The sequence below is a fragment of the Ceratotherium simum genome, chromosome 27 (assembly GCF_057802395.1).
Source record: "Ceratotherium simum simum isolate JZ-2026a chromosome 27, ASM5780239v1, whole genome shotgun sequence".
Classification (NCBI taxonomy): Eukaryota; Metazoa; Chordata; class Mammalia; order Perissodactyla; family Rhinocerotidae; genus Ceratotherium; species Ceratotherium simum.
This window is the reverse complement of record NC_141926.1, coordinates 15,276,336-15,303,071: the sequence shown is the minus strand read 5'-3', so window position 1 is coordinate 15,303,071 and position 26,736 is coordinate 15,276,336. Positions and strand designations below refer to the sequence as shown.

Sequence of the window (26,736 nt, the reverse complement as noted above, 5' to 3'; positions counted from 1 at the left end):
CAACTTAACAACAGTGATTCCAGGTCTCCAGTTCGCTACAAAGGCAGACGCACTCTCTACCAGATTCCCATTAGCTCTCTCATAGGTTCTGTCCATACCAGACTTTCAGCTTCCTCCTGCTGCATTCCTTGCCCATCTGTTAACACCCACTGGCTCTGTGAATTTTCACTTCAGGGATTCAAGTCCCAAGCTCCTGCTGCCCAAGCAACTCTATTTCCAGGAATTGCCAGTCATCTTTTCACCAGCCAGCATGAAGTTCTGACTTCTGGGGATTAATATATTCAGTTTCCCAGGAAACTCATCATGTGTCATTTCTATGCAATTGATTCCACCAAGTTCTATTTATTTATTCTTGTCACATTAGTGATTACAGATAACAGCTTTGTTCCCCCCAACCTTAACTCCCATATTTTTTATTAGTCATGCCTCAGTAGTGCGTTGTCAAACATCTTGTCGATACCAGTCAGTTCTCAAAATAACATTCATTCTGCTCTGCTCCATTCTGCTCTGCTCTGAGAGAATGCATGATGAACAAATGTTCTATTATATTTTTTCAAGGAGAATGCATTCATTCATGTGCTATTCTATAAGGAGAAAATTTAAGAACAATTTTTTAAAAGCGTGGTTCCTTTTTCTCTGAACTTACCATCTATCAAGGTTAACCAAATAACTGTTTAGTTGTACAACAGTGATTAAAGCTGTGAATTAGCAATTCCTCAACATGTAAGTACACTTAAGAATGAGATCTTAACTATCTTAGAAGTCAACAAAGCTTCCCAGAGAAAGTATTTTATAAGCTGAATCTAGAGAATGAGTAAAAATAGCTTGTTTAGGGTGGAAATTGGAGCAAGGATATCCAAATAGAATATGATTGCACTAATCTGAGTGAGAATGATAAAATCTATAAGTAACGAGGTCCAATAGTCAGAATATCCACATGTACTCATCCTATATTACTATCTCTGTCTCCCATTTTTACATAAACTCTCCTTTTACTATAAACCAACTGAACATCAATTCTTCCCTGAACACAAAGTGTATATTTTTCTTCTCTGCTTTGGTCACTTGACTTATCTTCCTATACTTCCCCTTATCTGTTTTCATAATTCTTATGTTTTTGATACTTAAGATAATCCCAACTTTCAGATTTGTTTTTAAATACTATTTTCCTTTTAATGATTCCATCACCAAGTGAAAGTTTTCTTTGACTCTTCTGAAATTGAGACTAGGCTGAATTACAGGAAAATTTAGAGTGAGGTGATAGGAATGGGATGGTATAGTGAGTATGGCAATCTTGAATTAGAAAGAATTCCATTAGCAAAGTGCTATGTGTAAAGATCCCATTGCCTGAGCTGAAGAGAGTTTGAAAATGGAGTTCCCAGGCTCACTGGGGATGAAAGAGAAGGAATTTTGTTGCAAATGCCTTCTAAATGAACTAGATTAATAATATCAATCAAATTTCACCCATTTCTCTGGTCAGATATAATTTGATACTATAAACAACAGGTTCGTAAAACTAAAAAGATACATATTTATTAATTGTTGTGAGCAGAGGCAGTAGCACACTACATACTCACGTGTGCACACGCAAAATCAACCACAGTAACATTTCTAGTGGTCATTGTACTAGAAGTCTTAGCATCAGCAATAAGGCAAGAAAAACAAATAAAAGGTATAAATAAGAGCAAAGGAATGAGCAACCTTTCTTTATTCACAGAGAGAATGATTGTTTACATAAAAAATATCCTAAGAGATCTACAAAATTACTACTATAAATCTATTTTATTTCTATATGTAAACCAAAAATATATAAAAAATTAAGTCTAAAATATGTTCTAATAACACAAAAGGTATAATCCAAGGCATACATTTATGATTCAACATTCTCATATTTAATACTATAAAATATTGCATAAAGAAATCAAATAAGACCCAAATAGATTGAAAGACATATCATGGATTGAAAGATATTCATTATCTATAATTTACAGATTCAACACTTTCTGAACAAAAATACCAGTGGGCATTTCTATAGAAATTGGAAAACTCATTCTAAAATTTATATAATGCAAGGGAACAAGAATAGGCAAAATAATCTTGAAACAGAGAAATAAAATTGGAAGACATTCACTATCTTATTTTAGGACTTAATATAAAGATATATTAGGGTATTATGGTACTGGGATAAGCATAAATGATTAATCAATGGAACAGAATAGAGTTCTGGAATAGACTCATATGTGTGCTGTCATTTTTTGTCTTTTTTACAAAGATGTCAAATCAATTCAAATGGGAAAAAATGTCTTTTCAACAAATAGTATTTGAATCACTGGATACATGTAAAGAACTAAAAAAAAATAGGAAAGGAAATGTGTTGATGTGTATCATAGACCTACATTTAAAAGCTGAAATTTTAGGGGCCCGGCCAGTGGTGTAGTGATTAAGTGCGCACACTCTGCTTTGGCGGCCTGGGGTTCACCGGCTGGGACCCCAGGTGTGCACCGCAGCACCGCTTGTCAAGCCATGCTGTGGCAACATCCCATGTAAAATAGAGGAAGATGGAGACGGATGTTAGCCCAGGGCCAATCTTCCTCAGCAAAAAGAGGAAAATTGGCATCAGATGTTAGCTCAGGGCTGCTCTTCCTTACAAAAAAAACCTGAAATTTTAAAGTTTTTAGGAAAAAAAATTAAGAAAATATCTTTCCAACCTGATGGTAGGCAAAAGTTCTCAGACAACACACTAAAACACTATGAAAGAAAAATAATTGATAAATTTGATTTCCTCAAAGTGGAAGTTTTTGCTTATCAAAAGTCACCATTAGAAGATGAGGAGACAAGTCACAAACAGAAAATTATTAGCAATAAGTAAATATAACCATGGACTTATTTTCGGAGTAGGGAAAGAATTCCAACATATTAAAGAAAAAAACAAACCTATTCTAAAACTGTGGAAAAACATGAATAAATACTACACAAAAGAAGACACAGGTGTGGCCAATAAGCACAAGAAAAATTGCTCAAAATCATTATTCACCAAGTAAATGCAGCTTAAAATCAATGGCATACCACTTATATCCACCAAATGGCTAAAAGAAAGATGGCAACGTCCAACGTTGATGAGGATTTAGAGCTCCTAGAACTCTGAGGCATTGCTGGTCGGAGAGTAAATGATAAAACTAACTTTGGAAAACTGGCAATTTCTAATGAAGTTAAATAGATGCTCACTTATGCCCCAAAAATTCCAGTTAGAGTTTTTTCTCCAAGAAAAACTAAAACCATATGTCCACAAGAAGACTGGAACAATCAATGTTCATTGAAGCTTTATTGACTTAAAATTTTTTTTTAAATCTTGAAACAATTCAATGTCTGTCAACACCTAAAGGAATAAACACGTTGTGATATATTTTCACAAGGGTACACTGCACACAAATAGGATAAATAAAACCTAAGTAACATGGGGAATCTCAAAAACATTATTTTGAGTGAAAAAAGCTGATACACCTGAGAACATACTGTATGATCTAATTTTTATGAAGTTCTAGAACAGGCAAAATTATTCTATGGTGAAATAAATCCTTACAGTAGTTGGATCTAGGGGGCAGGGACTGATTAAAAAGGAGATACTTTCTAGGATGGGGAAATGTTCTATATCTTGATCGGGTAGTTGTAACGTAGGCATATATACTTGTCTAAAGCATCAGTCTCCGTCTTTAAAATCTGTTCATTTTGTTGTATGAACATACTAATTGAATAAAAAAGATTTAAAAAACTAACAAATCAGACAATCTTATACCTCTGCTTAAAACCATTCAATGACTCTTTTTGCTTTTAGAAGAAAGTACCATCCTGAATTAAACCACTAAGGACCTGCAAGGAATGGCCTCAAAATCTTTCTGGCCTAAGTTCAAGTCATTCTTTCCTTTTCCCTCAACAACCAGCCAAAATGGCTTTCAGTTTTATAACGCACATCTCAAGACTTTGGTCCTAAAAACACTTCTTCTCCAAGCCCCACCTATCTATTCTCTATTTATTCTTTAGACTTATTTCAAATGCCGTTCCTCTGGGAAATCTGTCTTGACCTCTAACAAGGTGAAATTCCCTTGATGTATAATAACATACTCTTAGCATCAAGAACTCATTCACTGCTCATTATTATTGTAATTAAATAATTATTTGTTTAGCTTTTGCTTTCCATATTAGACTTTCAGTTCAGTTAGACCAGAGATCACATATTTTCTTAATCTATTTTTCATTATGGAGTAATACACAAATATAATCTTATTTTTTAAAATATATTCAACTATGTATTTCCATAGCATAGATTCTGGCTCATGGTAAAGTCTCAATGAAAATATTGTGAAAAATAATGGCACTGACAAACTGTTTGACAATATGTTCTGCGGCATGACTAATTAAAAAAAAAATCAGGAGGGCACGGAGTTGGGGAGGATAAAACTGTTCTCTGTAATCACTAAGAGATAAATATTAATAAATAGAAATTGTTGAAATCAAGTGTCTAGAAATGATTTGTGAGAGAATTTCCTGGGAAACTGGTTACATTTATTCTTGGAAATCAGAACTGGAAACCAGTTGGTAGACAGAAGATCAGCAGCTTCTGTAACTTTAGTTGTGTGGGCAGCAGAAGCTGGGGACCTAACCTCCTAGGTTGACAGTCCATGGTGTTATTCATCTGTCAAAGTATGCGGCAGTGGGAAGCTGGAAGACTAGAAGCAACTAGACGTAAGCCAGATAAGTGCCAGCTGGTCTCCCATTAATTGTGTAGAGTGGATTAACTTGGTGAAATCTGGATGACCACAATTCACGAGACTAAAATTAATTCTTGAAATATAGAAAGAATAAAATCTGTATTTAGGGAAATTTAGAATGTGCCAGAGACCTGAATGGACGAGGATGCAGTTTCTTGAATGGTAATGGCAAGACATCAGCTCAAGAGTTATGAGTTTCTTGTTGTAAAATTACACAGTCTTCTTATCTTGACTATCAACCTGAAATGGGATATTATATATGAACTTCAGATGTAACTGTGGGATTACAAGTTTGTTGTTCCCAACGTTGAATCTCACTGTTTGTTTGTGAGCACTTCATCATACTGCTGACTATTTACAGTCAATCCATCTTTGAGTTGTTTTTATAAGTTTGCTTGTTTACTAGTTTGGTAGGTAGAATAATCGCCCCTCAAGGATAACCATATCCTAAACCCTGGGACTTGTGAATATGTTTCCTTATGTGGAAAGGGTATTTAAGGTAGCAGATAGAATTCAAGTTGCTAATCCATTGACCTTAAAATAGGGAGATTACCAGGTAGGCCCAATATAATCATAAGCATCCTTAAAAACAGAAGAGACAGGCAGAGGAGTAGGTCAGAGTGATGCAATGTAAGAATAATTTGACCCACTGTTACTGGCTTCGAAGATGGAGGAAGGGGGACATGGACTAAGGAATGCAGGTAGCCTCTAGAAAACTAAAAAAGGGCAAACAGATTTTCCTTTAGAGCCTCTGGAAAGGAATGCAGCCCTACCAGCACCTTGATTTTAGCCCAGTGAGACTGTGTCTGACTTTTGACCTACAGAATTGAAAGATAATAAATCTGGACTGTTTAAGCCACTAACTTTGGTACAATTTGTTATAGCCATATAGAAAACTAAGACACTAATATACTCCTGAAAGCCAGAAAACTTTCCACTCACGCATCTGAAATCTGGAGACATTAACAGAGGAGGCCTCAGCTTGGCCAAAAAACCACGGCGGTTCCCCATGTGTGCTCTGCCATTGCTTACATTTTGGGGTATGAAATTTGATTATTTGTCTTGGTTGGAGCTCATGAGAATGAGACCAACTTGGATCATTAAAATTCACGAGTAGGACTGTTTACAGAGGAGATTACTATTTACGATTTTCAATTTTATAATGCAGTGGCTGATGGATTTTTTCCCCCAAGTTTTCTTTCATTATTCCTTTGTTCTTTTTCTCTAACTATAGAAGCACCGTGACTACTTCCTAAACATGGTGGAGGAGAAGGAGGAGGGAGAGGATGATGAGGAAGAGGAGGAGCACATGAGGGAAGAGTGGGTGTAAGAGAGAATGGTACAGTTGGCTGGAATAAGATAGTGCTACCCATATCTCTACAATAACTTGCTGTGCAATCTTGTAAAATTCTAGTGAACTCTTGCATGTTTCAATTTCCACCTCTGCAGCATGAGTGCATTGAATCTGATGAACTCTACAGCTCCTTTTATATTTCATATTTTATTATGTTGGTAGTAAAGGAGGAGGTAAAGAGAGCATGATGAGGAGACTGAGATACACTTATAAGCCTGGGGTTTTGCCAAGGCTCTAATATTCTTCATTCCCCTTCCTAATTTTAGGGATGTTTGGGGATCTTATAAAATAAAGAATAGGAAAAACATTCAAACATCACTTGTTCTATATAAAGATTATGTCTCCAATTATTGTCATACTATCTATTAGTATGTACCTTACTTTTTACAATACCTGGGTGTAAGAGAGAAGAATGGTATAAATAAAGGATATCCAATTTTATTTCAACATACAACTGAAACAATCATTTTTGATGATACTAAAGATTTCTTGTTTAGCAGTTAGATTCAGTTTATATGTTGGCAAGGAACCCAGGTCCAGCTTCACACCTGCTGAGCCTAGTTCCTTCCCATCTAAGTTTGTTGCTTGCCTTCTTATACTAATGGAGATAATTTGAGCAGATTGAAAATAGTAATTGGGGTACAGGGATTTAGCCAATTAAAAAAATATGAGATGTTTCCTGCACCATGATTGTCTAAAGCCCGTCTTTTTCTAAAAATTTACACCCACACTCTAGTCTTCCATTTTAATATCCTTCATGCACAGGCCTCATCATATACATCTAAATTTTGTTCCTACACTCTTCAAACTTCACTAATACATAAATGTCTTTAGACATGCATGGTCCAAAACCATCGTGTGAACAAGATAGTCAAACCTCTTGAGATTTTCATCAAGAGAAAGGCGATACCTAGAAACTGTGGGCGTCTGGAGAACTCCTGTTTAATGAGGGGGAAATATCTAAGCCCAACCAAAATTAGTGCACAGCCCCCAAAATCTGAGCTTTCCAAAGCCCATTAACAGAAGCAGTGACAAAACAAATCCTAGTTGACACGTGACTAATAAATAACAACATTGACAGCATATTTGGATAGCAGAATGAAGAGTTTATTAAGATAAAATTATTTGACTTTCCATCTATATTTGGGAGAAATGCAAAACCATAAATTCTATCAACAATGCAATTTATAGTTAACTTCCTAGTTTGACGGAGTTAATCTATCGGCTAGTGTTTAAGGGCTGGAGAGGTAAAGAATTGCTGGTGGTCAGGGAATATTAGAACACTTTTCAAGGGAGGAAATTAAGATAATAGATAATTTGAGAACAGAATCTGCATTTCTCAAACAAGTTTGGCTCTTCTTCAGATTAATCAGTAGAAGCCAGATCTACAAAGGGGCCAGTAACCAGATGAATGGAGACTCCTGGAAGGAAAGTAGGTTGGGCAGCAGAATCTGGATCCATAGCCCAGGGAAGGGAAGCCACAGACTCCATAAGCCAGGGGTCTGAAGCCACGCGATCCACAACCCAGTGAATAGCAGCTTCTGGATCCAGAGCCCAGATACACAGCATAAGTTGACCGGCAGGGACTGCAGAGTGTGTAGGTCCTCGGGCGGTAGCAGGACCTCTGGCAGGGGCTGGACACCACACAGGGTGCCTGGTATCTGGTGGGCTCCCAGCAGGTCTTCTGACAGCCACTGTAGAGAGACGACCCCAGCTGGCAGGTGCTGGGAGAGTGGAAGTCAGTGCGGTAGACCAGGTTGCTGGGGTAGGAATAGCCACAGGAGAAGCCTGGGTAGCGCAGGTAGCCTCCAAGGGAGCAGGAGGAGAAATTTCCAGAGCAACAGTTGTAGGACATGGTGACAGCAGATGTGAGTTCAGCTGAGTTGCACTGAGAAGATTCTGAGTTTTAATTTTGCCTTCTGGACAGGGGCATATGTATACTCTCAGCAATAGGTGTGGTAACCTACAGGGTCATCCTTTACATATTTGTGCTCCTTCATTTACATATGTGTAATTCAGCGTGTTATAGCCAAAGCCAATGAACTACTCCTTTGTCAGGAATGCTATGACTGATTCACACTAACGCTTATCCCATCATAGCCAGGAAAGCCCCTCCTTTTCCTCTTGTCATAATCTTCATGTGTCTTGTGTCTGGCAATTATGGGCAAATACTTTTCTCAATGGTGGGAAATGAGATAAAATGACCTTTCTTCTTTGTCCATGGGTCAGAGGCACAACTTTGGCCTTAATGAGGAACCTGCTAAGGACTGCCATTACTTGTCATCATGTTTTCTTTTTCTCCAAAATTATCATCCATCTTTACACAGCGTGTCTCCAATCCAACAGAGAAAAATAATAAGAGCCAAGACAAACCGAATATCCTTGATGGCTAGGACCAAAGAGAAACTTAGATAATTATTTGGAGACATGGTGACAACGAGAGACAGAACCAAGACAGATTCACAAGTGGAGACCAATTTAAAATACAAAATAAAAAAACAACTGGATGATTTCGCCTTCTTCCGGAGAGGATTTACTTAACATTTCTGGCAGGCTGCTAGGATAAGGGCACCAGTGTCCTAGATCACTTAAATTCCATCAGGGATTGAGATAATTCAAACCTGGCCTTCAGTCCATAGAAGAAGCTATTAGCAATTCAATTTGACCCCTGGGAATTGCCTTTCCAAGGTCTTGGATATTTCCCATCGTCCCAGCTCTTTGGTAGGCCCTAAATTCAAATTTTGTTTCTCTAGCCCTGTGAGTTTGTGGAAATTCTCTCAGCCTCTTACTCACTGCTTTCAAAATCATCATATAATTTCAAGGGAATAGCAACTTGAGATGCAGGCTCATTTGTCTTGACTTCAGTTCTGTCCCATACAGATCTCTGCGACTCTGGAATGTTTTGGTATTTCTCTGAAGTTTTCAAACAGAGGATTTTTTCTTTTCCTTAATTTTCTTCAGCTTTTCTATTCTCATTGAGAGGAATGATGCAATATTTTAAGCGATGTTAACTTGCTAATTTTATGTAATTTTGGAAGATTTATTTATTTTCAAAATACCTGAGACTGATTCAAATAAGTGAGTAGCTATGGTGAAGGCAACCATTCAAAAGCCCGTTATTGTATGGAGATTCCTCAAAGAATTAAAAATAGAGATGCCCTATGATCCAGCTATCCCACTACTGGGAATCTATCCAACAAACCTGAAATCAACAATCCAAAGAGGCTTATGCACCCCTGTGTTCATTGCAGCATTATTCACTATAGCCAAGAAGTGGAAGCAACCTAAGTGTCCCTCAACAAATGAATGGATCAAGAAAATGTGGTATATATATACAATGGAATACTACTCGGCCATAAAAAAAGACAAAATCATCCCATTTGCAACAACATGGATGGGCCTGGAGGGTATTATGTTAAGTGAAGTAAGTCGGAAAGAGAAAGACAAACACTGTATGATCTCACTCATATGTGGAATATAAACCAACACATGGACAGAGAAAACTATTGTGGTTACCAGGGGCAATGGGGGTAGGGGGTGGGCACAAGGGGTGAAGGGAGACAAATATATGGTGATGGACAAACAAAAATATACAACCCAAAATTTCACAATGTTAAAAACTATTAAAACATCAATAAAAGCCAGTTACTGTAGTTTAAATGATAGTAAATGACATCTACCAAAATTTAGGAAATTCAAATACTGTAAATGCCCCTGAGGAGGGGTTGCCAGCAGCTGCTGCCTCTGAGTGGCCGCAACATGATAAAGTGGATTTTGTGCTTGTTGAGGAAAAAAAAAGACATACAAATCACCAGTAGGTATACGAAAAGATGCTCAACATCACTAACCATCAGGGGGAAAACGATACTGCAGTTGTGGGTATCCAGCCTTTCCTTCTAACTCTGTCTTCCATTTCCATACCACATACATGTGCCTTACACTGTGATACAGTAGAGCCTAAATTCACCGCATGTCTTCACACCTTTCTGCTTTTCTCATTCCATTATCCTTCCAGATCTTATCTTACGCTTTTCCATATTTGTTGTATCTTTGCTTTGCTAAGTGACAGCCCATCCCCAACAGAAGCTGTCAACACCCTGCTTATATTCCCTGGATAAACATCTGTACATCTGAGGACTGATAACACGGGACATTTGTAAAACTCTGCCTAAGGACATTTTCACTTCACCAGGGCATGCTGAGCCCGTGTCAGGGAATTCTCCATTAGAATCGAGCTCCAGTGATACCTGGCCTAGTAATGCACCTTCTATTGCCTTCCTTGCATTCCCTGTCATATTTTCTCACTCTCCTACAGGTATTTACTGGGATCACCTCCCAAACAGACAAGTCGCATTGGAATCTCAACTATTGTTTCTGGACAATTTATAAAAAACGCATACTTGGATGCCCCATTAATATGTTTACTGAGAAATCTTTATTGTTTCTCCACCTTGTAAAATCTTAATAAAAAGAGCCCTAGGGAAAAATATTATAGACAAGCACATATTACAGAGAGAAATGTGCTTTAGTATTGCATATAGCACATTTAAGAAAAGCAGCCATGATATCTTTGTCCAATTAATATATTTTTAAGAATACAGAATTTGAAAGTCTTCTAATCTATGTTGGATAGTAATAAAGTACATATTTTGTGGCTAATAATCAGTAAAACACAGTGATTGAAGAGAATCTTAATATAAGAAGTATTGGGTCTTGTTTATTGAGCTTCTAACCTAGATGATTAGGAAAAGAAAGATCTCCAGCCTGTTAGTGACAAGTTAACTGGTAATTTGGAGGAGAGCAGTAGGTGGATGCTAAAAGTTGTAACTTTCAGCTATGGATAAGAGTCTGTTGGAAACACACTGCAAATATCAAAACCGTTTTGTTCATAGCCTTGTGATGGGAATCTGCAATCAAAAGATCAGAAGACAGTGGACGCACAGTTCAGAGTGAAAAATTTTACGTGAAATATTTCAATGTTTAATTGTTGATAAATAAGTCAGTTAAAAAGAAAAACCAATAGTGGAGGGCTATGATATAATATAATATAACAAACAATATAATTTGGGGGTTTAATTTAGTCCAAGCTTGAGGAGTTTGCAAATTCCTCTTAAATTTATGTTAACTTAATGAAGGTTTAGAGATTTAGAACCAAAGGGAGGAGAAAAACACTTCTTGTCAGAGAAGGATCCTTGAACAAGGAGACTGGAGTAACAGATGACAAATTCACTAAATTTTGCAGTTTTACCTATAAATTTATGCTTCCCATTTAACTCATAAGTTTTATCTTCAAGATTGCTTTATTTTTCTCCAGCTTTATTAAACTACAAATGAAAAATAAAAGTTGTACATATTTAAGGTGTACAACATGATATTTTGATATGGAATACACTGTGAAATGATTACCAAAATCAAACTTTAACATATCCATCAGTTCACATGGTTACAATTTTTTGTGTGTGGTGAGAACACTTAAGATACCTCATTTAGCAAATTTCAAGAATACAAAATAGTATTAACAGTATTATTAATTATAATGACCGTGCTGTTCATTAGATCTCCAGAACTTATTCATCCTACAGAACTGAAATCTTGTACCCTCGACTAACATCAAGATTTTAAAGAGTTGTGTTTGAAAACAGAAAATATAGGGAAGGAATAGTGTCCACAGTATTGTACCAATAGGACACTTGCCTTACATGCTGAGGCACAAAGCAAGGAGAAATGAATTCCGGTCTAGAAGAACAGAAAATAAACGACTCAGCAAGTAGCTGTTTGAGTTGGATGCATTTACTTCTTTTCTCAGTCCTCTTCCTTCTAGAAAGTCTACAGTAAGTTACTTTTAAAACTGAAATAGAGGGGCCAGCCCGGTGGCGCAAGTGGTTAGGTGTGCACGCTCCGCTGCGGCGGCCCGGGGTGCGGCGGCCTGGGGTTCGCTGGCTCAGATCCCGGGCACACACCAACACACCACTTGTCAAGCCATTCTGTGCCAACGTCCCATATAAACTGGAGGAAAATGGGCATGGATGTTAGCCCAGGGCCAGTCTTCCTCAGAAAAAAAAAAAAAAGAGGAGGATTGGCAGATGTTAGCTCAGGGCCGACCCTCCTCACAAAAAAAAAATAATAATAATAAAAATAAATAAATAAATAACTGAAATAGATTTTATTGAGAAAATTTGATATGTTTCAACATTATTGTTGTAAGCTTATTACAGTTTTATTAGAAAATAAAATAAGAAATTATTGCTCTCCACCATGACAGCACATTTCCTTAGATCTAGAATACAATTTAACTGGTTGTATTTTAACATCCAATATTTTGTCAATGAACTTAGAAAGCAAGTGGTTATGCTCTAAGAATATTACAAATCTATCAAACTTTTTTTTTAACTTTGAAAGTATAGTTAAGCAGAGGCAAAAAAAAGTAACAAAACAAAAAAGGAAAACAAAAGAGAAAATCAAAGTTAAACACAGAAAAAGCAGGAAAGAAAAATGGTGGAGGGGACAGAGAGAGAGGGGAAAAAAGAGAGTGAGAAAGAAAGCAGAGAAAGAGAGAAATAGATAGACAGAGACAGGGAGAAAGAAAGAGAGAGAGAGAAAAAAAGAGAGAGAAAGAGAGAAAGAGACACATTCAGATACCCTGCAGAGGAAAAGAGAACTGGAAAAGAAACTTCACATTTAGGCAGGAAAATGCAGAGTGGTATGTGGCTCTGCAAGTGACAGAGTCGTTCAAAGCCCGTGCAATGCAAAATTAGAGACATCCTAAGATGCTAGAAGCCCCAGATATTTATAAATGTGGATGATAAGACAATAAGTCAAAATTCATAAAATATACTAATTTTGAAAAGTTTTAATTATAAAGACGTTGGGATGAAACAGACCATAATTTAGGAGTGCAACAGAAAAAAGACTGAAATTCCTGAGCCTTCTCTGTGTTCTACTTTCAATTGTTTCCTCCCCTCATCAGACTAATGTTTCCCCCTTGGCTGTGCAGAGATGGGCCCAGAGTGATCTTCCCTGGGACTGAGCCCTTTTTTTGTCATCTTATCTTTAAATACATGGCAAGATGTCTTTCAGTTTCTAGCCATCTCTCTCAATCTCTTTGTTTTATCTATTTTTGGTCTCTCTTTATTGGTTGGGAGACACACTGTGTATTATACAGCACTTGGTATATTATTATATTACAGTAATTGGTGAACCGTTTTTGTATTGCTGCCATAACAAATTACCACCAAGTAATTTTGGAGAATGGAGATGAATGGTGACAAGGTGGATCATTCCAAGAAGGCTTCTATCCAGATGGATATTGAGCCTCTGATCCACTGTGCCAGAAGAAAATTGGTGTTATCACATTCTTTATTCTCAGGAGAAAAGCATTCACCAGGAAAATGAGATGTGGATACATAGGAAGCAAATGCAGGTAGCATAAACCAGAGGAAAAGCTTTCCTGGCCAGGATGGGATGTGCATTAATGGAAAACTGTCATAGCATTTCTGATATAGGAGTAGTTCATTGGCTTCGGTTGTAACAACAAAATTATGGCACCCGTAAATACAATATGCAGAAAACTACTCAAATGAAACTACATTACAGAGAAGATTATTGAGTTACACATAAGCAAAAGAGGAAGTCCAGTGTAGGAAACATGACCCAGTAGTGTGCCACACCCGTGGCTGAGAGTATATAAATATCACAGTCCAGGAGTGACATTCAAACTTAGCATCTTTTCACTGTAACTCAGCTGAACTCACAACTCCGGTCAACATGTCCTACAGCTGCTGCTCTGGAAACTTCTTCTCCTGCTCCCTTGGGGGCTACCTGCACTACCCAGGCTCCTCCTGTGGCTCTTTTTACCCCAGCAACCTGGTCTACCATACTGACCTCTGGTCTCCCAGCCCCTGCCAGAGGTCCTGCTACCGTCCAAGGACCTCCATACGCTGCATTTCCTGTTGGCCAACTTATGCTGCGTCTCTGGGCTCTGGGTCCAGCAGCTGCTGCTCCCTGAGCTATGGATCTAGAAGCTGCTACTCACTGGGCTGTGGATCCCGTGGCTTCAGACCCCTGCGTTATGGAGTCTGTGGCTTCCCTTGCCTGAGCTATGGATCCAGATTCTGCCGTCCAATCTACTTTGCCTCCAGGAGCTGCCAATCATCATGTTACAGGCCAGCCTGTAGATCCATTTTCTATCAATCAACTTGTTGAGGGTCCAGATCATTTTGAGTATTGAGGTCAAAGTCTCTACTCAGTACAGCCATTGTTTTCATTCTCACCTGTTACTACTATTCTTTTATTCTTAAATTATCAGTTTCTTGCATTACCAACTTTTGGCAGACTCTGAAATTAATGGGTAACCCCAAATTAAGTCCTAATATCTGTACTATTGATAGTATATATGCTATTGGATTTTCATCTAAGAGCAATTGAAAATGCAAATTTTACTCTAATAAATTTATGTAATCTGGCACCCACATATATTGTTCAACTTATTATTATTATTTGCCTATCACATTTTTTGAATTCAAAGACTTTGGAGATTTAAATAAAGATCAATATGACTCTGAAACTGGATTTGGGCATATACAATTTGATAAAGTGAAGCAAATTTCTGTTGACATTGGCTATATTCCTTATAGGAAGTAGTCATTTCCTGGAGGTTCTTATTTTGCATGTCTCTGTGTCAGTAAAACTGGCCTGAGAATGGGGGACATGCATTTCTACTGACAAAGGAAAACAACAAATTGGTACATAAACTAGAAATGCAGAACAACAACACTAGTATCTGAGTGTGGATTTTCAGCTAAGAGAAAAGATGAGGCTTAAACAACTCCCCGGACAGATACTTTACTCTTTGTTGGTTGGCATAGTGCCATGAGCCCTGCCTGCCATATGTGAGGTATACCCGAGCCTCACCTATAAACATATGTAAGGAGATTCACAATGATCTTAGGTGGGGAGTCACTGGGTTAAGGAAGTGTGGGAAACCTCCCGATGCTTCTCCAAGGCTCAATCTGAATCAAGCAAAGAGCAACACACCTGAACAATGTTGAACAACAGTTTAAATTCATTAGTCTTAGCCTGGATCCCCCTCTCTCACAAAGCAGAGCTGAGGTCAAGAACTTGGGTGCAGACAGTTTATTTGGCTCAAGATCGCAGGAAGCAGCTTTGGGAGATCATGGAAGGTGAAACAATCAAAGATGAAAATCTCATAACAGGGCATATTTTTTAGTTGATTTTACGGTGGGCAATGGGGACTCAATCCTTCAGGGCCTTTGTAGGAACGATTAAAATGACTCTTGGAATTGTCCACCCCAGGATCTGATGAACAGGGAGAAGCATTTATCCATTTCTTTTGTCTCCCAGTGGTTGAATATCATCCCAGACGTGTATTGACTTCCTGAAACTTCACTAACTGTGCAAACGAAGATGCGTGGTGTGCTCCTTTTGTTTTCCTGGTTGTGTCCTCGGAGGGTGAAAGAAGCGTTGTATATGCTTCATGAGAGATATCTGTGCAAAGAGGGTTGAAGCCTGTGTGAAATTATTCACCATAGTTGTGCCTGGGATTATAGGTGAGAGATTCAGGATATAAAAAAGGGCACAAGGGTATCAGATACACCACTTTCATTTAATGCTCAAACATCCCTGTGAGAAAGACAAACATATCCTATAGACCTCTCCAGACACGAGGGAATGAAAACTCAAAAGAGGATTAGAAGCTTGTCAAAGTTTATAAATCAAAGATCTAGGAGACTCTGACCTCTTGAATCAATCTTTTGTTGTTTTTTCCTGATTTTTTTCCTTTTTTTAATATGCAATTCCTTGTTTTACCAGAGTTCCTGAGTACTCTGGTATTACAGAAATTGCTTTATCTGAATAGGATTTAGCTCCTTTTGGATCTAGTTTCATCAGCCTCATATCTATAACAAAGAGCAAAATGAAAACTAATTTAGAGTTTAGGAGAAGAACATTAAAGAAGGATGAGCTAATTTCTTTTGAAAGTATTTGCATTAGCTATAATACCTGATAATACACTGAGAGAGAAATATTTGATTACCTCTCAGGCAGACATTGCTAGAAATCCTGAGTGCTATGATAATTATTCACTTTAGTCATTATCAGTGTCACATCATGATGTTTCCTTCCTCAATACCTAACATCATGAACAAAAATAGTTAAAAAAACCCTGCAAAACAAAAAAACTGTCACATCCACACATACACAAATTCAATACCAGCAACCAAAAAATTGAAGATGATCGGCTTCTTGTTAAAAATGTAAAAATTGGGACTGGCCCGGTGGCGCAGTGGTTGAGTTCACGCACTCTGCTTCAGCAGCTCGGGGTTCGCAGGATCAGATCCCAGGCGTGGACATACGCACTGCTCATTAAGCCATGTTATGGCAGCATCACACATACAAATTAGAGGAAGATGGGCACGGATGTCAGCCCAGGGCCAATCTTCCTCAGCAAAAAGAGGAGGATTGGCAATGGATGTTAGCTCAGAGCCAGTCTTCCTCACACACACACACAAAAGTCTAAAAATTAACAAGAAGGTAAAGATGATTCTTAGGTAATTTGACAGATATCCTTTTTTTTTTTTTCCTGAGGAAGATTCTCCCTGAGCTAACATGAGTTGTCAATGTTCCTCTTTTTGCTGAGGAAGATTCACCCTGAGTTAACATCTGTGCCAATGTTCCTCTATTTTGTATGTGGGTCACCACTACAGCATGGCTGCTGACAAGTGGTGTAGGTCCACGCCTGGGAACTGAACCTGGGCCACTGAAGTGGAACAAGCCAAACTTAATCACTAGGCCACAGGGCTGGCCCTGACAGATTTCTTATTTTCCCTCCTAATTCTCCAACACAAACACATTGTCACTCCTACAAGCTTTTCTCTGAAAATAAAAAAAAGTAAAATCATCAAATTCTTGTGACATCTCACTAGTACTGTAAACTGCATTCCATTTTGGCAAGTCAGATTGAGGGAGCGTGGAGGTAATCGAGTTGAAATCTTGGGAAAATCCTTGAGTGTAGAAAAGTAGTTAGGATGCAGAAGTAACATACAGTGTGGAAGAAAGACTGAGAATCCAGCATGGAAGAATATATAACCCAAACAAGAAAAGAAGAGATAGTTATGTAAAATAACATACTCACGACCTAGAAATCAACCACACAAAGGCACAAAGATAATAATAATAAGATAGAGGTGGAAGAGGTGATTGATGAGGAAAAGAAAAACATTGATCACCAAAATAACTTACTCTGGGTATATACAAAAATATTGTTAAAATTTCAAAACTACAGCTTACACTTTTATTAACAGAATATTGCAGTTTATTTGGACACAATTATGAGTTATGTGTTTACAATTACAACTGTACTTCTTCATAGAAACCTTACTTTATTGTTTTTACCATGATGTCCTTCACCAAAATTTGTATTTTTTATTATTACTGAGACAATCAATAATTTTATCTTCAATGTTGAACTTTTTAAATGACTCTACATTAGCATTGTCAAATAGAGCATTAGGAACTTTAGAAAACTGTACTTGGATTCTTTGGACTGGATGAAGAAATCAAACCATTACGGAAATTAATTCATTTTCTATTTGAAGGATTTGACAGTACTGACATAAAACTGGCTTTATCTAATCCCTAGTGAAGTTTTTCTTCTGCTAATGGAAGGACATATCACCAGCTATTGCTTTATTCTGAAATATTCTGAAATATTCTGAAAATGATTCAGAATAGTTATTTGACCTAAATGAAAATGTATGCATCAGAGTGATATATTAACACATCTTTTGCAACTGGTAATGATGAACAATCATCTTTGGAAGCAATCATCTTAAAATTTCTGCTATATTTTGAAGTAGATAATCATACTTCTTCAGCAAAGTTGTCTCTTACTTTTCTTGTGGTCAGTGATATCCCTGATCCCCATGGTGGATTGTAAATGTCATCAAATTGTTGTACAAGTTACATATTCACCATCAACTTGCTTTAGTAATAGAAATTCACTATTCACTTTTTTCTTTTATTAAATATGAGCTTCTAACTTGAGCTCATTGTTCCTAAAAAGATTTTTTTTTGGCAAAGTTTAAAGAAGAAAGATGCTCCCAAACAATAAAATAAATAGTTGTAGATTTAAACAATACAATATGTGGCCACGTCACTGTAGCAAGAGCATGAATATTATTTTTCATATGCTGTGTGGCAGCCTCAATTTCATGCACATATGTCATCTCCACCTAATCGGTAATTCTCAAATTTCCCACTAACTCCACCTACTGGTAGCTTGGTGTATATTATTGCATCTTGCAGGCTGGGAGAAAGAACCGGCTAGGTTAGAATAGCAAATGAGACTCCACCAAGATTTCAACGTCTGAGCTATCCACTGCTTGTATCTGCACGTAATTTGTTTTTCGGTAATCCTTCTGCATACACTCTTTGAAAGAAAAGTGATAGTTCTATTTATTTTGTTCAGAAAGGATGAGCAAAGGAAGGATAAGATACGGTTTGCCTTCTTTCAGATTTCACATTCATTATGTAAAAACTGTACATGCATCTTATACTCCAATAAAGGAAACCATGGCAAAAGCAAAATGGAGGTCTCCTAAACAAGTCATCATTTACATTAATTCAATTATTATTGATTATAAATAAAAAATGAAAAATCTGAGACAATTACCAAATGGGACTAGATGCTAAGACAAACAGAATAAACCAAGACATGGTTACCCTGTGGGTAAGAATTTAGGTCATCTGTGCCTTTAAGAACATTGTCCTTGACTTAATGGATAAAAAGTTTGGGGCATAACTGCTGATTCAAGAGTTATCAGCTGCCTGGATATTAGTTAAATCCTGTAACAAGAGAATATTTACATTGGTTTTGAGTTTTCTTTTTTTGTTTTTTTTTCTCCCAAACAAGTGCTATCAACCAAACATCTGAAAAATAGGAGCAAGTTTGGACTTTGTCAAACTTATGGAACTGATTATATGGAAAATATTGGGCCTACTTGCTAACAGATGTCGGAATGTGTTAAATATTTCATTTAGAGACTTGATTTCTTATCTGGCAGTAAAGCCTGTGGAACTGGGGCTATCACCAAATCTAACTAGCGTCTAACTTCTCACTGTATATCCTCACTCCAACTTCTGAAATATTTTTGGATATATGTTATGAGTAATCATCCTTCAAAATTATGTGATGAAGCCAATTTAATATCCTTTACAATTTGTAATTATTTTATATAAAATATTGACGTTTCTAACTCCCTACAGAACAAAAGGCCACAGTTATTAGTTTGCTTGTAATCTTGAAAATGTGTTTCTAGGTTGTGTCATATAAAGGTATTAATGAATGGAGTAAGCATAAAAGATGAAATAATTTCTTCCAAACCAAAAAGGACATTGGACAATTTTACTTTTTAAAGTAAATTTTTTTAATGATAAATACAAGATACAGAAATATCGAGCCAGATATTTAGAAGCCGTTTTGAAGACACAGAGTAAACAAACAATCTTAAAGTAAATATATAGATGTCATATAACATATTTTTATTTAAACTTATAACATTTTTCCACTTTGTGAAACTTGAAACAAATGCACTAGGCGAAATAACTAGAAGATATAGGAAGAAAGAAATATACTTCAATAGTGCATGTCTGTATAACTACAAGGAAGCAGTTTTGGCATCTTTCTTCAATGAATACATTTTCTAGTTACTGGAATTCAGATTATTCCTATTCCATAGTAGATAACAGTAGAAGTCAAATTTGTAAGATAATGATAGGACAGGAGATCCATAAATAGTATGGATCTTGATATACTAAGTATTATATTTCTAGATATAGTAGGTATTGTGTTCAAACACACAATTAGTAGAAGCCAGATCTACAGGCTGGTTGGAAAGCAGACTGGCAGCTTCTAGAAGAGAAGTAGGTTGGATGGTAAAAGCTGGATCTACAACTTAGAGATGAGAAAGCATTGGGGTGACAACCCAGTGATTGGAAACCACTGGATCCAAAGCCCAGAGATGGGGAGCTCCAACCAAAAGATTGAAGGCCTCTGGAACCAAAGCCCAGAAACCCAGAGTATGTCGTCTGGCAGGGACTGCAGAGTGTGGAGGTCCTTGGGTGGTAGTAGGATGTCTGGCAGGGGCTGGATAGCACACAGGACGTCTGGTATCTGGTGGGCTCACAGTAGTTCTCCTGACAGCCACTGTACAGAGAGGATCCCAGCTGGTAGGTGCTTGGAGAGCGGAGGTCAGTGCAGTAGACCAGGTTGCTGGGGAAGGAAGAGCCACGGGAGATGCCTGGGTACTGCAGGTAGCCCCCAAAGGAGCGGGAGAAGTTTCCAGAGCAGCAGTTGTAGGACATGCTGACAGGCGATGTGACTTACAATAAGAAGATTCTGAGTTTGAATGTTACTTCTTGGACTAGGGTGTGTCATCCAAATGGCACATAAAAATAGGTTACCTTCTGCTTTTAACTGAATTGAAGGGATCATCAGAGTCATACACATGTAGTTTTTGTGGTTTTACAACTGGAAAGTGCAGTAATGTTTGTGCTTGGAATTCAGGTAACAGAGTTGAATCTTCAAAGCTATTAGTCATCTTCTACCAAGGTCACCCAGCAGATCACTCAGAGAACTGCTTTAGAGGTAGATAGTGTCTGGGCTGAGGGAAGCTAGCCTAATTAAAAATAATTGATACTCCTTTCACAGTCTGTCTCAAAACTGTTGCCATCTGGATAGCAAAGTTGCTAACTAAATGATCTGTTCATAGTCATTTCTTTTAAACAAAAACACACATTGATTGTCGCCAGGAAATGGCAAGTTTACTTAACGAATAGTGTCATAAGGAAGCAGCAAAGGTAATATGCAAGATGTATGAGGATTTTTTTAATGGGCTCTCAATTTGAATGGCTTTAGTGAAATATTAACTGAGAGATTCCTTTATTTCTCATGCTCCTGCTGAAAACTATATGCAGACTAATAAAAGTCAATCTTAGCTTTTCTTTCTTGTGTATGTGTTTAATATGGTATGAGTTAAATGTTATAAATTGCTTTATGCTATTTTGGAAAATTAGAGGTTATTCATCTAAGATGCTGAAAAAAGCATTAAAAATAAGAACAAAACATGTGGCAAAAATGCCCAGTGTATTTCTATCTCTAATCAGAGGCAGTGTTTACCACTAAAAGGATTCCCCAGAATCTGGAAAATGTTCTTGTTCTAAAGAAAGTTTATAAGGTAATTGCCTTGAAGTATTGGACCAAAGAAGCCATCTTGAGGAGATTCTTCCTTTGCCTTAGAAAACAACATACGTCACTTTGACTTAAATTGTTTTCAGGTGTTTCTGAGAAGTATTACCAAATTTCTAAAATAATGGTCATATTTTTTCTTGTTGTATGACTTGTATTCCACCTCTATATAGTAGGGCAATGAAGATTGATACCTTGAAGAAGAGGAGAGATTGAGAAGGTTTATCTTGCTGTGGCTTTTGTGCTGTTGATTTGTTTGTTTCACAGAAAAGCATTTCCCTTCCACTTCTGAATAAAAGTGTGTGGGTGCAAAAACCTCCACTTTGTTGAGAAAAGAATATGCAAAATTACTTAATATCTGATCTCATAGACTATTCCACAGAATAGATTATATAAGAGTGGATGACATTGAAGAAAGCTAGCAAATTTAATTGAGGTGAGTTAAATATTTACATGGATGTTTTGATGTTCAATATTTTATTGACAAAAAACAGGAAGGTTTGCAATCTACTAGAATGCTTTTTGCATTCATAATTAGGAAGGCTAATACATAAGAATTTTTTATTTTAGAAACAGGACAAACTATGTTGCCTAATAAGTGAAACATGATTGAAGACCAAATTAGTCTACTCAAACTGTTCAGGCTCAAAAAGTCTACAATTTGGAAGGGAGTTTAGCAATTATCTTCAGTCCTCTACCAGATCAGAATCCCATTTATTACATCCTGATTAGATATTCCCAGTGCCATAAGATGAAAATCTCATTACCTACCAAAGTACCTTGTTTTAGATTTTTAGCTGAATCTTCCCTTAAAATTTCCACCTAGCAATCTTAGTTCTTCAAGGAATGAGTCTCAGCTCATTTCCATTGGATAACAGATCAGTTTTTGAAGATGGATGTCTTAAGAGGTTTTCCCATTCCCACAGGGTTATTTTAAGCCATTTACTGTACCAAAGCACTACTCAATTTACATTTAGCAATGAATGATGAATTTTATGGAAGAGTCCAGAAAAACACTTATGACACTAGTCCTCTAGGCAGAATATGTATGTCACTTGATACATGTACCACATCAGAGGTCCTAAAGGCATTCATTCTCTATTTCACATTATCATCCGTTTTGATACCCACCTCATTTCAATTTATGAAGGTCATTTGTAACTGGATTCTTCAAATACTTGATCCTTCTGTGAGGTCTACACGGGGAACACACTTTCATAATTTCTTGATTTTCTTTACCTTCTATATAAAAATCCCACCCTATGAGAGAAAACTAAGGGGAAAAAGGACCATTTTTTAAATGTATAGTGTTTATTATTTTGTTCTCAAAAACATCAACACCATCAAAAAATTACTTAAACTTTATAGGGATGAAGAATTTTTTTTTTAAGACTATTTTTTTTTTTTTTTTTTTTGCTGGGAAAGATTCGCCCTGAGCAAATCTGTTGCCAATCTTCCTCTCTTTTTAATTTTTTCCTCCCTGAAGCCCCAGTACATAGTTGTATTTTCTAGTTGTCAGTCCTTCTAGTTCTTCTATGTGAGCCGCTTCCACAGCATGACTACTGACAGACGAGTGGTGTGGTTCTGCACCCAGAACCAAACCCAGGCTGCCGAAGCAGTGCACACCAAACTTTAACCACTAGGCCACAAGGGCTGACTTGGGATGAAGAATTTTTGATAATCAAATTTATTGATGACTTATATCAAGAAGCAAGTCAACTTCAGAGCAAAGATTCCTTGACTTAAGTATTTTTACAATGTAATCTTTAAAGCATTCCTGTAAATATTGGACTTTCCATTTTTAAATCAAAAACTCACGCACACATGAGTGGCTTGGCTACTTGTGCTATAAGAAACAAAAATCCAAATGTGTTAGACACTCATTTGGCATTTCTACCAATTAAGGGTTGTTAGTGGGTTATTTTTTCTCTAAGGTCCATAAGATTTGGGAGATGGAACAGATATTGAGGAATTTTTTCTTTTTCTGTTCTCAATTGGGTTCCTAAACTTGGAGTAAAATAAATGTCCCCTCCAGACTACAAAGTCTTTTTTAGAGCTCTAAACACAACAAAATTCTCACTGTGTTACCCATTTGATACAATAACTGAAGATTAGGATGAATAAAACACCAATCTTACAGGTACAATAATGGCACAATTACATTCATCTACCCAAGCTAGATGAATGAGAAAGGACATTTTTGCTTCATGAGCAATTGCTTTGAAAAACTAATGAAATTCTTTCATTTAAAAGTTTGTGTTCATAAAAAAGATCTTTGAAGGTTAATGTATTTCATTCTAACTGGAGCCCAATTAAGCATTCTTATTAAAATAGGCATATGCTATTACACTCATCACTGGAGTGAAGAAGTGTCCAGTATAGAAGGGATCATTCACACTCACAAACTCCTCTCAGCAACTCAGCTGAACTCAGAATTCCTGACAATGTGTCCTACAACTGCAGCTCTGGAAACTTCTCTCGCTTGCTTGGAGGTTACCTGAGGTACCCGGGTCCTACCTTTGATTCTTTCTCCCCCAACAATATAGTCTACTCTCCCAACACTTGCCAACTTGGCTCCTCTCTCTATGATGGCTGTCAGAACTTCTGTGAGCCCACCAGCTGCCAGACATCCTGTGTTGTGGCCAGATCCCACCAGACATCTTGCTTCCCCCCAAAGAATTTCATCTTCTACAGTCCCTGCCACAGAAATTACACTGGATCCCTAGGATTTGGAAACATTGGCCTTCGAACTTTTGGTTACAGAAGCACTGGCTTCCTGTTTCTGGGCTGTGGGTCCAGCTTCTGCCACCCAACTTACTTTCCTCCCGGGAGCTGCCAGTCAACTTATTACCAACCAGCCTTTGGCTCTCGCTTTTTTGGTTCAACTTACTGAATATCCGCCATTATCTTATGGATATGTCTGCACTTTATGAAGCTTTAACACTCAGCCTGGGCAATATCTGTGATTACTAATCATCTGCATCATCAGGACTTGCCATCACAATCCTCTTGGAAGCACATGATTTACTGTGGACAAAGTAACCTTGGCCTGTGATTTTTTTCTAAATCTGACATACAAGATATGTCTTGAATTTTCATTCTTATGCTAATGCTCAGAATCACTTCTGTTACTATGTTTCTAAGATTCTTCTCTTATTATTCTCCTAAGAATCTTTCACTTAAGTGTATTTCAAATAGATATGGCATTTAGAATAAACTTATTTCTGTACTATGAATTTTGTCATACCATTTTCATATGGTACCTTTAGTGAATGTCTCCAGTACTTTCAACTGTCTTCAGTAGGTAAACATTTTTTTGTTGTCTTCATTTCACATGTTTCATTAATATTTTGCTGGATAGACAACAGGAAGTTTAGAGGAGAATTGAAATATATGGCGTATCTCATGTCTCGAGAGATTTGTATCCCCTCATAGGTGCATTTGTTCATCTAATTGCTTCAGAAAATTTTGGTTTTAGTTAGGCCTTCATTGAAAGAATATTTATTGAGTTCTGATTATATACCAGGCATTGAGCTGAGCAAAGACATAAATTCCTTTCCTTTCAGGAGTTTACACACATAAAATTCAAACTCTTCATCATGTAGCAAGTGCAATAATGGGGATAAAATCATAAGAGTCAATGGGGACACAAAGAAAGACTTCAAAAGGAGTCTGAGGAAATCACATAAAACTCATTATTGAAAATAGAAAGAGCAAGTTACCACTTCATTTAAAAAATAAATCTTCCTAATCTAACGTGTTAAGTTTTAGTCCTTTCAGAAAGAGCTGCCAAATGGGATTTGACATGAAAGAGATTAGTTGGGGAAAATACCTGTTAGAGAAAATGAGGTAGCTGGAGAATCTGGGAGACCCATCAGACCACGATGCAGGTCTGATCTCAGGGAAGGAGAGAGGGAAGGAAAGGAGGATTGGGTTAGAAGAATCTTCTTCGGGGCAGTTCTAATAAGGTCTTGGAAAGTCACCCACTAAAGGAGTTCCATGTATCACAGAGATGGGCCTGCCTTAATGTTCCTGCCAAGCTCAGGCTCTGGCCAAGAACAGGGAACAGCATGACCTTGGCATAAATGTGGTGGTAGATTTAGACACTAGCAGCTGGAGGTGTCAGTCCCTCCCTACCCTGGGAAATATGAGACCTACATGTTCATACCATGTTCATGATGTTTGTTCTGATTTTAAATAAGCCAATACAGTGATAAACAATGGTGAAATGATCAATGAAAACCTGGAATTATCCAAGAATTAAGTTCAATATATTTTATTTTATTTACTTTGATCAAAAAATCAATTACCATATCAGACCCTATATGAGGCTCCTTGAGTGAACATCTAACCCTACAGCTGAATAGGAGAGGGAATTGAGAATTATTGGACGGCCATATTTGATTTTCTGTATAATTGATGCATTAAACAGACTAGACACAGTAGGGCATAATTAGGAAATTGTTTCATCTTTCTCTTACTACTGAACTTCACACTTGATCTGAGGGCTCTAACTTCCCTGAATCCCTAAACAATCCCATGGGCAGACCTATGATCACATTAAGATATTAAGAAATGTTTTCATTTTACATTAGTAAAGTCCAATCCAGCATAAATTAAAAACCAATCTTACAGCCACACTAAAGCTTCTCCCTTTTCCCCCAGTTCAGGCCTGTCATGTGATTCCACAGGCCACCAGTAGATCATTCATTTTATTTACCCTCCTTGCTCTGCCTTGTCTTCCATCATTGTACTGCTCCTGGCTTCTCCTGTTCAAGCCAAAGAGAAAGGATGGGAGGAAAGGAAATGACAGCTGAGGCCATCTGTCTCATCATGCTGTAGACCACCTGGCCAACGTGAATTAGTCGTTTGTTTCAGGAAACTTTTCCTGGGAAAAGATGAGATTAAACCAATAAATCATTTCACTGTATGCTTCCAGAAACCCCTATAGATTAATTTATTGGAGACAATAGTCTGCAGACCTGGAAAAACAGCTCCCTAATTAAGCAACAGTTTACTCATCATGAGACTCATGTGGGTACCCTCTCTATGCTGTGCTCACAAATTCTAAATATCATCTAATAAATTTGCCCAGTCCCAATCAATTCTCTGCCTTGAAACCATTTGAGCCCAGAATCTTGCTTCTAACACATCTCTTTGGAGACACAGCTAAACTCTGACACAGTGGTGTTCCCCCGTCCTGCAGGAAGTTCAGATACACTTCCTTTTGCTTAATTAACAGATGGTCTGGTGATATTCTGAGGCATTCAAAAGGGACATAAAAGTCTTTTCACTTAGCTAGTGGTACCTGTGGTTCTGTGTTTGCTGTTGAATATCCTCAGTTATCACAGATA

The 26,736-nt window shown here is 37.4% G+C and overlaps 4 protein-coding genes across 4 annotated transcripts; 2 read left to right on the top strand and 2 right to left on the bottom strand.

The window, feature by feature from the left end:
* Positions 1 to 7,489: 7,489 nt before the first annotated feature.
* Positions 7,490 to 8,020, bottom strand: LOC101400519 (keratin-associated protein 13-1-like). The gene has a single exon (XM_004429549.3). The coding sequence runs from the start codon at positions 7,973 to 7,975 to the stop codon at positions 7,490 to 7,492; it is 486 nt and encodes a 161-aa protein (XP_004429606.1). The 5' UTR covers positions 7,976 to 8,020.
* A 5,864-nt stretch (positions 8,021 to 13,884) lies between these two features.
* LOC101393637 (keratin-associated protein 13-1-like) lies at positions 13,885 to 14,322 on the top strand. The gene has a single exon (XM_014786804.2). It carries the CDS (start codon positions 13,885 to 13,887, stop codon positions 14,320 to 14,322), a length of 438 nt encoding a protein of 145 aa, XP_014642290.1.
* A 5,655-nt stretch (positions 14,323 to 19,977) lies between these two features.
* On the bottom strand, positions 19,978 to 20,499 carry LOC101400790 (keratin-associated protein 14-like). The gene has a single exon (XM_004429550.3). The coding sequence runs from the start codon at positions 20,497 to 20,499 to the stop codon at positions 19,999 to 20,001; it is 501 nt and encodes a 166-aa protein (XP_004429607.1). The 3' UTR covers positions 19,978 to 19,998.
* Positions 20,500 to 23,206: 2,707 nt separating this feature from the next.
* Positions 23,207 to 24,275, top strand: LOC147913427 (keratin-associated protein 15-1-like). The gene is made up of 2 exons (XM_087417861.1): positions 23,207 to 23,295; positions 23,798 to 24,275. The coding sequence occupies exons 1-2, from the start codon at positions 23,207 to 23,209 to the stop codon at positions 24,273 to 24,275; spliced, it is 567 nt and encodes a 188-aa protein (XP_087273987.1).
* The last annotated feature ends 2,461 nt before the right edge of the window (positions 24,276 to 26,736 follow it).

Bases quoted from the DNA above. Each gene is read 5' to 3' on its own strand.
- LOC147913427 (XM_087417861.1), top strand. From the start codon at position 23,207: ATGAGTGGCTTGGCTACTTGTGCTATAAGAAACAAAAATCCAAATGTG. The intron at 23,296-23,797 runs GTGGGTTATTTT...AACTCCTCTCAG, and splicing joins CTACCAATTAAGGGTTGTTA to CAACTCAGCTGAACTCAGAA.
- LOC101400519 (XM_004429549.3), bottom strand. From the start codon at position 7,975: ATGTCCTACAACTGTTGCTCTGGAAATTTCTCCTCCTGCTCCCTTGGA.
- LOC101393637 (XM_014786804.2), top strand. From the start codon at position 13,885: ATGTCCTACAGCTGCTGCTCTGGAAACTTCTTCTCCTGCTCCCTTGGG.
- LOC101400790 (XM_004429550.3), bottom strand. From the start codon at position 20,499: ATGTCCTACAACTGCTGCTCTGGAAACTTCTCCCGCTCCTTTGGGGGC.